Below are 15,275 nucleotides of genomic sequence, written 5' to 3'. Positions count from 1 at the left end.
TGGCACCGTCGCGGTTGGCGGGTTGTTGGTCCCAAATGCTTTAGAAAATTTCTTAGAAAAATGTTGGACACATTAGTTGTCTTGGCCACTTAGAACTTCTACTAGAAGGAGTAGAACAACTGGGTGCTTCACCTTGGAGCCGGTTGCCCTCTCTTAGCCCACATCATGGAGAAGGTGTCTACTTGGGTTTCAACTGTTTTCAAGATGCTTGAGTTTCCCGTGTGGTGTAAGAGCTTCTTCATCGATGGATTTTGTTGTTCTCTTTGGTTCTTTTTTTTTTCCCGTTTCCTTTTCTTGTTTTTACATTAAGTAGCTCGATGTTTTATTTTTTCTTAAAGGAACTCTTTTGTACCGTGGTCGTGTGAACTTTTATAATAGATATTCTCACTCTTATTAAAAATACATGCTCCACATGATAAAAACATCACATGCAAATGCATACGAGTATTTTACATCTTTTAAACAATTTATTTTGCTTATATAATCTAATCTATATTTATACGTATATTGAAATGCTTTTGGACCTCTCGTGCGCGCTAGAAGGTGATAGGTGAGCTCAATTTCACGCCTTTGATTCAGTGACTTCATTGTAATAAAATACTATCATACTCGTGTTTACATTTTGCCACAAAATCTGATCCATAGCCCATAGGTGTACTTTTCTACTGGAGCAAGTGGTCTTCACAGAGGTGGTTTGACCTTTTTGCCCCTAAGCAGAAACACCCGCCTCGAAAATTCTCTGGAATGGAATAGCGAGAATTTCTTATTTGACACCAGACAAATGACCCGTTTCTTTCTTGGCCCTTAAAATTTTTTCGTTCCCTATTTGACACCGAGCTCAACTTTCATTCCTTACGTGACACTCCGTTGCATTTTCCATCCGGCCACCGTTAACTGCGCTGTGAAAAGACGATTTTGCCCCTGTGGGCCCCACCACCCTTCTCCCTCCTCTCCTCCAGGCCGCCGCATCCTCCCCCAGGAGACGAGGACGCGGTCGCCGCCGCCGAGGTCCACCTTCTCGGTGCCGCGGAACTTCTAGCACAGGCGGCGGATGTGGAGCACGCGATTGCCGTCGACGGAGACAGACATGCCGACCTCGGCCTTGTCCCGCTCCCGCCCCTGGCCGCCCTGGGCGGCGGCGCGCGAGACGAGATCCACCGAGATCTCCCGCTGCATGCCGCGCACAACGACGCAGGTTCGGTGCCCGCGTCCTCCGCCGTCGCGCATGGACACGTGCTCGGCCCGAGCGGGCGTCGCGCCTTGGTCTTCCTGTAGCCCTCCTCCGCCATGTCCCCCGCGACGACCGCCATCTCGCCGTCCACCACGACGGCGACGAAGTACCCCGAGCAGGGCTCCGGGGAGCTGCTCGAGGGCGGGAAGCGCGCGCGGGAGAGGTCCCAGGACAGGTACACCACGCGGCGGCCCCGCACGTGGAAGCGCTTGGACCCGCGCCGCCACCATAGCAGCCACGGCCGCACGTGCACGGCCACCGTCGCCTCCTCGTCGTCGCACTCGCACTCGCCGTCGTCGTCGGACGCCGCCGCGGAGGGGACGCGGAGCACGGCACGGACCAGGATAGCGCTGCGGCCGGCCATCGCCTGATGTGGGGACGATGCGACGGCCTAGAGGAGGAGAGGAGGGAGAAGGGTGGTGGGGCCCATAGGGGCAAAATCGTCTTTTCACAGCGCAGTTAACGGTGACCAGATGAAAAATGCAACAGAGTGTCATGTAAGGAATGAAAGTTGAACTCGGTGTCAAATAGGAAACGAAAAATTTTTGAGGGCAAAGAAAGAAAAGGGTCATTTGTCGACGTCAAACTGGAATTCTCTCAATGGAATATGGGCATCTGCCGCTGCCGGCACGCCGACCACCGAACTGCACTGCAGAGTGCAGAGCACCTCTCCTGTCTCCTCATCCCACGCTGACACGATCCAATCACGACGCTAATCAGTCAGCCTCGTCCTAATTAATCGGCGGCCCCGAGATCGGATCGTACCCGCCGTAGATCATCACTGCCCAGTCGTGTCGTGGATCTTGTGATCTCTCTTCCTCGGTGGGGGTTGCTGCTGCGGCTTGAGAGATGACGGAGATGGTGGCGGCGGCTCGGGCGCTGGCCCCGGCGGCTGGGAGGTGGGGCGCTGGCCGCCGCAGGAGCTGCTGGAGAGGCTCAAGGACGTGTCACTGAACTTCCCTGATTGACTGCGTCTGACTTCCTTTATGATTCAAATTTCAGAGCCTAGATCTTCCTAGGATTGATCAGATCGTCCGATGCTCGCTTAGATCACAAGGTGAGCTTTCACTTAGCATGCTTCAGTACGCAATATAAGTTCCAGTTAGTGCTCAAATATTTGATGGCGTTTTAATGCAAGTACAGGTGCTCCTGTACCGACCTTTGAGCCTGTGCCGGAGTCAAATGTCTTGACGGTGGACGACAGAACTCCTGAGGACAAAGAAAGGTGGTGGAGGAGGGGCTTGAGAGCCATTTCAGAGGGGAAGTTGGCCGTTGTGTTTGTTGGCTGGTGGCCAGGTATTCTAGGACTCACTTGCTATGTGGTTGTCCATGTTATGTACTACAGTATGGTGGAAAACACTCATACACTCATGTTACGTACTACGTACTTGCTCTTTGTTTTTTATATCAATTGTGGACAGGGGACTAGGCTTGGCAGTTCTGACCCTAACCGCTCGTTTGGATAGGGATAGGGATAGGGATTGGGATAGAGAACATTGTATCTTAGCCATCCATTCTTTACGCCTCATTTAATCCTAGTCGTTCATTCATTTCCCTTTCCCTATCTCACCACCTATATCCCTGTATCCAAACACCACCTAAGGGATGTTTCAGTAAGTCTTTCCACCCAAGCCATTGAATCTTACTTTTGCTTTCTTCAAATAGTGCTATGAAAATAGACCTACAAGGGAACAATTTTTTGGGGTGAATGTATACTTTACAGATTTCTTTTATTCTCATTGTAGATTATACATAGAACAACAATACTACACCATCCCATGTTCTCTTAATTTCCTTGTGATCGATGTGAGGATAATAATTTTGCATGTGTCATCTGCATTTGTTTGTTCACTTAGCTACCAGAATATGGTATCACTTTTTGAGGAACACCTAAAACTCCATAAGTCTTTTATTAATCAATATTCATAGTGTTCATTTCCTCTCTGATTGCTGCTTAGGCATCGGGCTTCCATCTAGGAAGTCACTTTTCCAACTACAAGCTGAACGGATTTTGTGTATTCAGAAGCTGGCTGCTCAATGCACTGATGGTAAATTAGTTTTAAACGCTTTTTTAATTAATCATTCTTTCACTAAAACTGTTCTTAACTACTTGCAGCCCCAGGTAGCACAGTGCCAATTCACTGGTATATAATGACTAGTCCCTTTACCGATGAAGCGACCCGAAAGTTCTTTGAAACCCACAGATATTTTGGTTTAGAGTCTAATGAAGTAAGAATAATTACATGATTCTTTGTTGTGATCATATATTCTTTGACTTTGATACATGAATTTCCTAAATACTACTATAAGAATTACAGCTGATTTTATTCGTGTCTTCGCAGGTGACATTTTTCCAGCAGGGTCCCCGTTCGGCTTGCTGAAACTTGGCTGAAATTGGCTGAAAAACACTGTTCTGGCTGAATTGTTGTGAGAGAAAAACACTGTTCCAGCTGAAAAAAACAAGCTGAATAGTGCGGATTATAAGGTAAGCCGAACGGGGCCATCATGCTGAAAACCAGGTAGCAAAGGCTCCCGATGGCAATGGCGGAGTATATGCTGGTAATCCCCTAAATCATGATGCATTAAATCATAAATGTATGCTATTAATGTTAGTCATGACTTTGTGCTTGTTTTTTTTTTCTTTGGCTGTACCCAGCTCTAAAATCTAAAAGGTTGCTCGATGATATGGCTGCAAAAGGTGTTAAGTATGTAGATTGCTATGGAGTTGATAATGTATTGGTAAGTATGCTTTCTATACAGTTTATTTCATGGAGCCTTCCTTTTTCTATTGTCATTAAATAATTAATTTATTTGATACAGGTCCGTGTTGCAGATCCAACATTCCTAGGATACTTCATTGACAGAGGTGCATCTGCTGCTGCTAAGGTTGTCAGGAAGGTAGGGCCATAGATTTCCCGTGCCTAATAGATTGGCAGTTTGCTATTGAACTATGTGTCTCAATGAGTGTTTACATTACGTGCTGTGCTGTTCAGGCATATCCACAAGAGAAAGTTGGAGTATTTGTTCAGGGTGGAAAGGGTGGACCCCTCTCTGTAGTTGAATACAGTGAAATGGATGCAGCTATGACAACTGAAATCAATCAAACTACTGGCCGCCTTCGTTATTGCTGGAGCAATGTATAATTCCTACACCCCTCCCCCACTATATATGCACTAACAATTGTGTATTTCTTTTATTTCATAGGTCTGCTTGCATATGTTCACTTTGGATTTTCTGAACCAAGTGACAAACAGTCTTGAAAAGGATAGCATGTGAGTATTCCTTTTTTCCTTATTCTTGACTTTATCCATTCATGTTGCGTTTAATCCTTTATTTAATATATAATGTAATTGCTGCATTTTTTTTTGGAGAACCTGTTATTTCTGTCAATCTTAAACCAACAATTAATAATAGAATGTTGGCTTATAATTTTATCCATTGTTTGTGTGCAGTTACCATCTAGCTGAGAAGAGAATTCCTTCAGTCCATGGGTACACATCAGGCTTAAAGCTTGAACAATTTATATTTGATGTGTTCAACTATTCTCCTTCAACAGCTCTTTTTGAGGTTTGATTTCTTATGAACTATTGCTCAAAATAAAGCCATATTCTTCTTTCATCTCATTTCTGAAAGCACATAGTAGTTATCACTTGGAAATATTTTATCGGAGTTTGTTGACACCTAAATTTACAGGTTTTGCGTGAGGAGGAATTTGCGCCAGTGAAGAATGCTAATGGTGCAACTTATGACACTCCTGATAGTGCCAGATTAATGCTGCTTCGGCTTCATAGCCGATGGGTTGCTGCAGGTGACTTCTTGACTCATTCTGTGCCCTTGTATATGACAGGTAATTGCAGCCCTAGTATGTGTTTTGGAATCTATCAACAAAGTAAGAATATTTTAGATGGGAACTCATTGGTTGTTGTTAAAACATTGCCTGTACTTCCAGGAGTTGAAGTTTCTCCGCTTTGCTCTTATGTTGGAGAGAATCTAGAAGCCATATGCAGAGGAAGAACATTCCATGCACCAAGTGAGATTTCATTCTAGGCATAGTAGTTGTTGGAAGCATTCTGAATACAGGAAGATGAGATCTGCCCAATTTTGATTACAACATGACTACTCTTGCAAATAGGATGTTGATATTAGTCAACTATTGTATGTTATGCAAGGATCAAATATTGTAATGCAACGCCTGAAGTTGCCTCCTTTCTCCCCTAGCATTAATGCGTATTGCATTCTCATGTGCTGTTCAAATGTAGATTATGACATGCTTTTGTGTAATATTTGTTGAAAACAGCATATGTACCAATATTTATTATGTTTTCACAATTGTAATTCTTGATTCTATGAACTACGATGTGAGAAAAATCAAACAATGAGATGTTCTGTTTTCCCTGTTTCAAGTCTGTGATCCAGCTCTTTGCCTAGAATTGCTTCAAGTAGATATTAGTGAGTCACAGTATGGTTTCAGCCATTGATCTCCATCAATGAAAGATGTGTTCAGGTAAGGTAACACTTGCAAATCACTAAGCTTCTGAGCATAAGGCACTCTATCTGCCAGGTTTGCGCCATCACCTGTACACTTGTACTCTCCGTAAAATACAGTCCTGAAAATTCAAATTGCACAAAAGCTGATGTCAATGTACTTTCTGTTTTGCAGATAAGAATAAAAACTAACATTGGAGGATGCATACTGATCTCTTGTGTGGTCATTCCAGTCATTCCATCCTTCAGAAGCTATGATGTCTGACATTGATGTGTAGGCAAAGACGACCCGAGAATATGGCCCCTAGTTGGGTTTCGGTGATTAATGACAATACGTGATTACTGTTGAAAGCATCTAGGTCCCTAGTTGGGTTTCGGTGATTAATGACAATACATGATTATTATGACTAACGTGTGTTTCGCAGAGGCAATTAAGTTAGGTCATGTTAATGGAGATCGATTGGGCTATCATGATAGTCATGCCCCTACGATGGAAATCGTTTCGGTTTTCAAAGGATGGACGACAAGGTTAAGGATTGATTAGTTCTAAGTGTCGTTTGGTGTTGAAGAGACACTTAGAGTAGTTTAGGACTTTGTTTTTTCTTTGACCGTACTATTAAGGGGGGGTATGGATTGGTATCTTGACCTATGTGAGTCTAGTGGGTTAGGTGTAGTGCACACTTGCTAAACCTAGCACTAGATAGCTCCTAAAAAGCCCTTAGATCTATTGGAGCAAACTTCATTCACATATGATCGAAAGTTGGAAGTGAATGGAGGGTCAAATACTGACCGGACGCTGGCTTCGGTGTGATCGGACGTTGGCGCAGAGTCCGGTTAGTTCATTTGATCAAGGTGAAGTCATCTGGAAGTGACCGGACACTGAGAGGTGAAGTGACCGGACGCTGAGGGCCAGTGTCCGGTCGACTCCAGTAAGGTTTCAGAGAGGAAAAATCACGACCGGACGCGTCCGGTCAGTGCTGACCGGACGCTATCCAACGTTCGGTCACTATTTGATCACTGGAATTCGGGGTGAACTGACCGGCGCGTCCGGTCAACATGACCGGAGCGTCCGGTCACCCCGCAGAGGCACATAACGGTTCGTTTTTCAGCCCATGTTATAAATACTTCCTCCATTCGTGTGTGGGGGTACTTTTGCTTATTTCAACAGCTGAGAAATACCTTTGAGTGTGCCAAAAATAGCAAGGTTCTTGTGAGGTGATTGAGATTTGAGAATCCCAAAGAGAGCCTTCATTAGTGAGATCAAGAGTAGCAAAGTGTGCATCCACCCTTCTCATTAGGCTTGTTGTGGTCAAGTGAGAGTTCGTGCTTGTTACTCTTGGTGATCGCCATCACCTAGACGGTTTGGTGGTGATTGGGAGCTTGGTGATCATCCGACGGAGCTTGTGGATGATCCAACTTAAGTTGTGAGCGGTTGTGGGTGATTCACCGCGATAGAGTATCGAAGAATCAACCCGTAGAGAGAACTTGATCCTTGCATGGATCAAGGGGGAGCTACACCCTTGTGCGGGTGCTCCAACAAGGACTATTGGGGAGTGACGACTCTCCGATTCCTCGGTAAAATATCACCGCGTTCCTCCTTCTCTCTTTACTTTGAGTAATTCAATACTTATCTTTACATTCATAGAATTGTCATGCTAGAGTAGGATTGGAACTTAGGTTGTAAGACTTTTTGTGCGGTAGAACATTAGAAATACTTTCTAGGCACACGGGGTTAATTGGGCTAACAATAGGATTTAATTATTGCAAAGAAATTTAGAATTAGCCCAATTCACCCCCCTTTTGGGCATCTTGATCCTTTCAGTTGGTATCAGATCCTCGTGCTCACGTATTTAGGCTTAACCACCTAGAGAAAGATGTCTCACGAGGATGGACCTCCTCCTATCTTTGAGGGGGATGATTTTCCATATTGGAAAATTCGCATGGAGGCGTACTTAGAAGCTCTAGATGTTGGAATACTTAGAGCTGCCTCACATGGCTTCCCAAAACCTCAGGATGCTACACACCTACAAGGCGATGAGGTGAATTACGAGAAATGGAATGCAAAGGTTCGAAATACCATTTTTAGAGGCCTTTGCAAAGATGCGTTTAACCGGGTGAGGAACCACAAAGACGTCCATGCACTATAGTCGGACGTTTGTGCGCTCTATGAAGGAACAAAGAGCGAGCGTGAGGAACGCTATCATCTTATCATAAAAAAAGCTTAACTCTTTTGAGATACTTCCTAAAGAATGTGCTAATAAAATGTATTCACGCTTGAATGTTCTTGTAGAGGAAGTCAATGGACTTGGACTCACTCAAATGTAACCATACGATGTTGTAAGAAAGATCTTGAGTGTCCTTCCCATTGACAAATATGGGCATATTGTGACCGTGCTTCATCAAGGTGATCTTTCTACCGCTACACCGATATAAATCTTGGAAAAGATCAATGCTCATGAGATGTATATGCACATCACACCATAAGATGGCTCATCCTCTACCAAGAAGAAAGACAAGGACTTAGCATTCAAAGCTAGCCAAGAGAAGGGCAAAGCAAGACTTGAGTATGAGAGCTCAAGTGATGATGAAGTTGATGATGCAAGTCTTGCCCTCATGGTGAGAAAAACCGCTAAGATGCTAAAGAAGCTCAACAAGAGTGGCAACAAGTTCGATGACAAGAAAAAGTTCTTCACTAGCTCTAGAAGAAAGCCAATCTCTGAGATAGATTGCTATAATTGTGGAGAACTTAGTCATCTAGCACACCAATGCACCAAGCCCAAAAAAGACAAGTTCAAGAACAAATACAAGGGCAAAAAGATGACTCAAGTAATGAAGAAGAAGATGAGAAGAAGAAAAACAAGCCATACAAAAGGAAAGATGACTCATGTTGACCGGACACGCCGGTTAGTTCACCCCGAATTCTAGTGATAAATAGTGACCGGACGCTGGACAGCGTCCGGTCAGCACTGACCGGACATGGCCGGTCGTGATTTTCCCTCTCTAGAACCTTACTAGAGTCGACCGGACGCTGGCCCTCAGCGTCTGGTCACTTCACCTCTCAGCGTCCGATCACTTCTAGACGACTTCACCTTGATCAAATAAACTGACCGGATTCTACGCCAGTGTCCGGTCACACTGAAGCCAGCGTCCGGTCAGCATTTGACCCTCCATTTACTTCCAACTTTCGATCATACGTGAATGAAGTTTGCTCCAATGGATCTAAGGGCTTTTTAGGAGCTACCTAGTGCTAGGTTTAGCAAGTGTGCACCACACCTAACCCACTAGACTCACCTAGGTCAAGCTACCCATCCATACCCCCCTTAATAGTACGACCAAAGGAAAAATAAAGTCCTAAACTACTCTAAGTGTCTCTTCAACACCAAACGATACTTAGAACTAGTCCATCCTTAACCTTGTCGTCCATCCTTTGAAAATCAAAATGATTTCCATCGTAGGGGCATGACCACCATGATAGCTCAATTGATCTCTATTACCATGACCTTACTTAATTGCCTCTGCAAAACACACGTTAGTCATAGTAATCATATATTGTCATTAATCACTGAAACCCAACTAGACGCCTAGATGCTTTCATAGATGATGAACCATTGAGGGAGGCTATGAAGAACATTCCGGTTGGAGACATCGAGCCTAAAGATGATGAAGATAATGTATAAGTGATTGCTCCACCTTCTTCATCAAATATGTCATAAGATGGTGAAAAAGATAGGAGAGTAGAAAATGAAGACACTCATATCTGCCATGATCAAATGGTGGTATAAGCACAAGATGGTGATGCTCCACAACCTTCTCATCAAGTGGTCAATAGAAGAAACATACCTCTACTACAAGATCATCCACAAGATCTCATCATAGGGAGTCCATCAAAGGGAGTAATGACTCGCTCACAAAAACTTGCTTTATTTATTGTACATCACTCTTTTGTCTCTTGCTTTGAGCCTACTAAGGTAGAAGAAGCTCTTCAAGATCTAGATTGGATAAATGCCATGCATAAAGAGTTGAACAACATCACCCGCAATGAAGTTTGGACTCTTGAAGAGCGACTAAAAGGTGCAAGAGTCATTAGAACAAAGTAGGTGTTTCACAACAAGCAAGATGATCAAGGCGTAGTTGTGAGGAACAAGGCAATACTAGCTGCAAAGGGGTTCTCTTGAGTTTAAGGTTTGGATTTTGGAGAGACCTTTGCACCAGTTGCAAGACTAGAAGCCATTCGTATTCTCTTTGCATATGCATCACATTATGATATGAAACTATATCAAATGGATGTGAAAAGTGCATTTTTAAATGGCTTTATTAATGAACTAGTCTATGTTGATCAACCTTCCAGGTTTAAAGACCTAGATATCTTAATCATGTTTATAGATTGTTCAAGGCGTTATATGGGCTTAAGCAAGCCCTAGAGCTTGGTATGAGCGCCTTTGGAACTTCCTTATTGAGAAGGGCTTTACCATTGAGAAGATCGATACCACATTATTCACCAAGAAGCTTGATGGGCATATCTTCATTTGTCAAGTGTATGTTAATGATATCATCTTTGGATCATCAAATAAAGACTCTTGTAAAGAATTTGGTGAATTAATGTCGAAGGAGTTCAAGATGTCAATGATTGGAGAACTTACATTCTTTCTTGGTTTTCAAGTCAAGCAAATGAGAGAAGGAATTTTCATCTCTCAAGAAAAGTATACTAAGGATCTTCTCAAAAGATTCAAAATGGATGAATGTAAGCCAATCAAGACACTAATGCCAACTAATAGACATCTCGACCTAGATGAGAGAGATAACACAGTTGATTAAACTCTCTACCGCTCTATGATTGATAGCTTGTTATATTTAACCGCATCTAGGCCCGACATCATGTTTAGTGTGTGTATGTGTGCTAGATTTCAAGCTAATCCTCAGGAAAACTCATTTAATTGCCGTTAAAAGAATCATTAGGTATCTTAAACACACACCAAGCATTGGCCTTTGGTATCCCAAAGGAGCTATATTTGAATTAGTTGGCTATTCCAATTCGGATTATGCCGGTTGCAAAGTGGATAGAAAAAGCACATCCGGAGGGTGCCATTTGCTTGGTAGATCACTTGTGTCGTCCTTCAAGAAACAAAATAGTGTGGCTTTGTCCACTGCCGAAGTGGAATATATTGCCACGGGTGCTTGTTGTGTACAAATTCTTTATATGAAACAAACTTTGCTAGACTATGGTGTAGTTCTAGAAAAAGTACCTCTTTTGTGCGACAATGAAAATACGGTAAAACTTGCAAATAATGCGGTTCAACACTCTCGCACCAAGCACATAGATATCCGCCATCACTTTCTTAGAGATCATGTTGCAAAGAGTGATATTTCATTAGAAGGTATAAGGACCGAGGATCAATTGGCGGATATCTTCACTAAACCGGTAGATGAGGTGACTTTTTATCGATTGCGGAATGAGCTCAATGTTCTTGATTTCAGTAACTTCACTAAAAAATGAGCTTGTATTGTCCCTTGCATTGCATTGTAATATACAACATGTTTTATCTTTGGTAATGCATATAGGGCTTGTCTAACATGGTTAAGATAACCGCCATAAAGCGAGTGAAGAAGCTTAACCTTGGATCAAACTTGACAAGCAACTAGATTTACCTTCAAGTATTGCATTGCATATGCATGAATGTTGCTTTGTCATTTATCTTTAATTGCCCTCTTATTGCCTATTTTCTTAAAATGAATTATAGCCTAAGGCAAAATATTTTGAAAATTTTGAGGGTTTGAGAGAGGTCACTCACATCAGTCCCAATTGGTGTTTATTTGAATCTTATTGAAGTTGGGACTTGATTGGGAACAGGCAGCACGAAGGACTTTGAAGATTTGCTGGAAAAAGAGTGACTAGACGCTGCACCGGACTCTGAAGTCCAACGTTCGGTCAGATGGTGATCCAGCGTCTGATCAAGCGAAGAAGACGAAGTCAAGATCGACCGGACTCTACCTACGTCCGGTCAGTGGTGATCGGACGCGTCCGGTCACGATTCCAGGGGTTTTAGACCTCTCTGGAATCGACCGGACGCTAGGTGGTAGCGTCCGATCGCTGCCACCGGAGCGTTCGGTCAGTAGAAAACATATGGGATCCAGTTTCTTCTCTGTTTTCTTATCTATTTCATCAGGGGACCCCATATAACTGTAGTGCCGCGCTGTGTTTAACCTAATCCACCATGTCGACTTCACCGTACCCGAGCCGCTGCGCCGTGTGCCCTAGCTGTGCCTCCACAGCTCACCGCGCCACCCTGCTCCCATGCCCGTGCTGCCGCGACATCACCCCACGCCACCTGCCCACAACTGCGCCACCACTCACCGCCACGCCGCGGCTTCCCATGCCCGCACACCGCCGAGCTCCCACAGCAGCAGCGCTGCCTCACCAGCACCGCCCCCGTGCATCAGTGCTGCCACCGTACTCTCTGCTCCCGTGCCCTAATGCTAGCACCGCCTCAAGAACCTCGTCAACGCCCTAGCCACTACTCATTGAGCATCTTCACAGCAGTGCACCGTCGACTCATGGCACAATGCCTTGCCAGAACCCTACCTTTGTAGTGCCAACCTGGTGGTTCCCCGATTCATTCCTTTTCTCGTCGATTCACCGGTTCGTCAGGTAGCAAGCCCTCATTTCTGATTTCGTATCTATTGCTTGCTTTCTTAGGGTTTCGTATCTCAGATATATTGTATTTATTTGTATATCCTATCTATTCTATCATATAACGAGTCGGTGCCGTTGTGGTCCCTTTGGCAGTTGATAGTTAACTCGGGGCCAAGCTCATGAGTACGGATCGAGGCCAATCCTCGGAAGTGATAGTTGTCAGTTGATTCTTGTCAGAGTAGTTGTTCTTTTCAGCTTCATCAGATGGCTCATGTTAAGAATGTTAGAGGAGGTCCCGGTGATGAGGATACAAGGCCCCCGCCTCGCTAGCCTACAGATGCAAAAGGCAAGGCGATAAAGAAGCTAGCAACAAGGAAGCACAAGTACCCTAATGCAGATACAGTGAGAGCAGCCATAGTTGCAAAGACCGTAGAGCGCATAGAGAGAGGAGGTGCTCGGAGTGGTGTTGCTATTGTAGATCAGCTTTCTCCATCTATGAGGGTTGCACTTGAGTAGGTTGAGCGCCGTCATAGTGGTCCAGCTGGGACTGTCATGGTTGGAGGACGGTGTGTGGCTATTGATGAGAGTTAGCCTCAAAGGGAGTCACAGCAGCAGCCACAGCCAGCAGAGCAGACTCAGGAGGGAGAGCAGGCCAAGGAGACAGAGCAGGCACCTCAGCCACAGCTTCACCGCTCTGATCATACCCGTGCTCCAGTCACACCGAGGTTAGAGACACATCGGAGGGGTTCTCGTCCGCCGCCTAGACTACAGGGTCCGCCTCTAGTGACTCATCTTGATTTGAGGGCCGCCACGGCTAAGCAGGTGCAGCAGCTCAGATTTGTGGACTTTGAGCAGTGGTTCCTGCTGAGGAGGGATGATCGAGCTTCAGAGGGCTTCTACACACCACTGCAGGAAGATTTTTATAATGCATATCTTAACAGTAGGGCTATATTCAGATTTTAGAGGGTGTGCAACATTGAGTCCATTGTAGCAGCAGCTGGAGAGCATATTCACCCTTACTTAGCTTACCTGCCAGGGCTGATAGATTTACTTGGATGGACATGCTTATATGTTTCATCTTGGGTCCGTCAGTTTTATGCTACACTCTGGATTGATCCGCAGCACAGATTCATTCACTTTGCTTTCAGAGGCAGAGATTACAAGCTGATGAGCTCTAGGGTTAGAGAGATACTCAGGCTTCAGGAGCAGCCCATCCAGCTTCATGAGGTTTGCTATGGACAGACAACGCCTCCTAGATGCCCTCATGGCGGTCTTATGCCCTCTACAGATCTAGTCCGCCATTGCTTCATAGAGCCTTTTGGCGAGGGGTTGAGCAGGACACCCAGTGATCTCACTCCTACTGCTAAAGTGCTTAATGCTATTATGAGGAGGACACTGCTTCTGAGGATGGGGTATCGTGAGGGCTTGACTCGCATACAGCTATGGCTACTGAACTTTCTGATGCAGCAGACTGTGTTTGACATTTGGGATCTTCTCCTATCAGAGATGGAGGATACTATTGCAAAGGGGTTCAGGAGTCACAAACAGCTGTCATATGCTCACTGGATTACATTCTTGATCCACCGGGCAGTTACTGTGAGGCCACCTAAGATACTGGCAGAGTATAGTAGTGCTACTACATAGTTCCCTGCATACAACATGACTCAGATGATTCGCCATAGTGCAGTGAGGACTCCTAGCCAGCCGCGTCGTCGTCTAGAGGTGCCCAAGACTATAGCCTAGCAAGATGAGACTATCAGGGACATAGCAGCTACTGAGGAGGAGCAGTTAGATGCTCAGCAGGAGGGGATGGTCGAGAGCGACCCCAGTGATAGCTTAGATGAGGACTACCGCGATATCCCTCATATGCCTCCACGATGACATGACCATGAGGCCTATAGCTCCAGTTCAGCTTCACCTACACCACAGACAGACCCCGCTCTACTTGCCATACTTGAGCGGATGAGGCAGAATCAGGCTCGCCAGGCTTAGGAAACCACTGCTACTTTCACATAGTTCTAGACTAGGCAGGATTAGTTCCAGCGATAGCAACAGCAGCAGCAGGATATACAATAGCAGCAGCAGGCCATGCATCAGTAGCAGCTTCTCATGTAGCAGCAGTTACTTGGGTTTATGCAGCATGTTGTGACAGCTATTGGGGCTCCACCGCCATAGCCTTCGCCCTAGCTTGGTCAGCCTGCCACCACTTCTATGACTCAAGCTTTACAGCCCAGTAGGCTTCAGAGTCAGGGACCACTAGCGCCATAGTTTCCTTCACCTACAGAGCAGGTGTCCCAGTGGTTTGCTTTGCTAGTGCCTGCCCCGCAGTTTACTCCTCTTCATACGGGCTTTACTCTGCCTCAGAGTTTGTCAGTGCTCACCCTAGTTTACACGAGCCTTGGTGCTTCATTTAGTGAGTTGATAGGGCAGTCTACTCCGCTAGAGCTACATGTCCTAGGTCCTTCTACAGTTGCACCTATTACTAGGACTATAGAGACGTTCCCTTCGTCTGTTGCATCATCAGAGCAGGCAGTGCCAGTTCTAGATCCGACCCAGACCGCTTCAGCATCACTTCTAGCTACAGAGGGTTAGACAGCTCAGAGCTCAGGATCAGATGATGATGGCACACAGTTCCAGCTCGCTCCTCGTACCTCAGCGTCCGACTTGTCCGCTGTAGCCCCACCGATCGACCCTTAGGTTTTGGTGTTTGACGCCAAAGGGGGAGATGGATCGAGTATGTTAGACTTAGGGGGAGCGACTTAGGGGGAGCTTAGTATTCTATTTAGTTTTTATGTGTGATACACTATTATGCATTCGTGTATTTATTTTTATGCATCAAACTATATTTATGTGATAGTGATATCTACGTGATCATGATATTTAACATGTGTGCTCTCTACTTTGAATCTTTTATATGTCATATCACTT

The 15,275-nt window shown here is 45.1% G+C and overlaps 1 protein-coding gene across 4 annotated transcripts; it reads left to right on the top strand.

Moving 5' to 3' along the window:
- The first annotated feature begins 1,824 nt into the window (after positions 1-1,824).
- Positions 1,825-5,619, top strand: LOC136476356 (UDP-N-acetylglucosamine diphosphorylase 1-like). Of its 4 annotated transcripts, XM_066474156.1 has the most exons (13): positions 1,825-2,130; positions 2,234-2,288; positions 2,375-2,527; positions 3,190-3,279; positions 3,348-3,460; positions 3,574-3,790; positions 3,888-3,970; positions 4,052-4,129; positions 4,225-4,368; positions 4,436-4,503; positions 4,684-4,798; positions 4,925-5,078; positions 5,181-5,619. In XM_066474156.1, the coding sequence occupies exons 7-13, from the start codon at positions 3,917-3,919 to the stop codon at positions 5,276-5,278; spliced, it is 711 nt and encodes a 236-aa protein (XP_066330253.1). In that variant the 5' UTR covers positions 1,825-2,130; positions 2,234-2,288; positions 2,375-2,527; positions 3,190-3,279; positions 3,348-3,460; positions 3,574-3,790; positions 3,888-3,916; the 3' UTR covers positions 5,279-5,619. The 4 variants fall into 4 exon arrangements, with proteins under 4 accessions (XP_066330253.1, XP_066330257.1, XP_066330252.1 ...); XM_066474160.1 differs by having other exon boundaries at positions 1,825-2,288; positions 4,925-5,039; XM_066474155.1 differs by having other exon boundaries at positions 1,825-2,288.
- The last annotated feature ends 9,656 nt before the right edge of the window (positions 5,620-15,275 follow it).

The sequence above is a fragment of the Miscanthus floridulus genome, chromosome 8 (genome assembly GCF_019320115.1).
Source record: "Miscanthus floridulus cultivar M001 chromosome 8, ASM1932011v1, whole genome shotgun sequence".
Classification (NCBI taxonomy): domain Eukaryota; kingdom Viridiplantae; phylum Streptophyta; class Magnoliopsida; order Poales; family Poaceae; genus Miscanthus; species Miscanthus floridulus.
The sequence above is the reverse complement of the archived record's forward strand: the minus strand, read 5'-3'. Positions and strand labels throughout refer to the sequence as shown.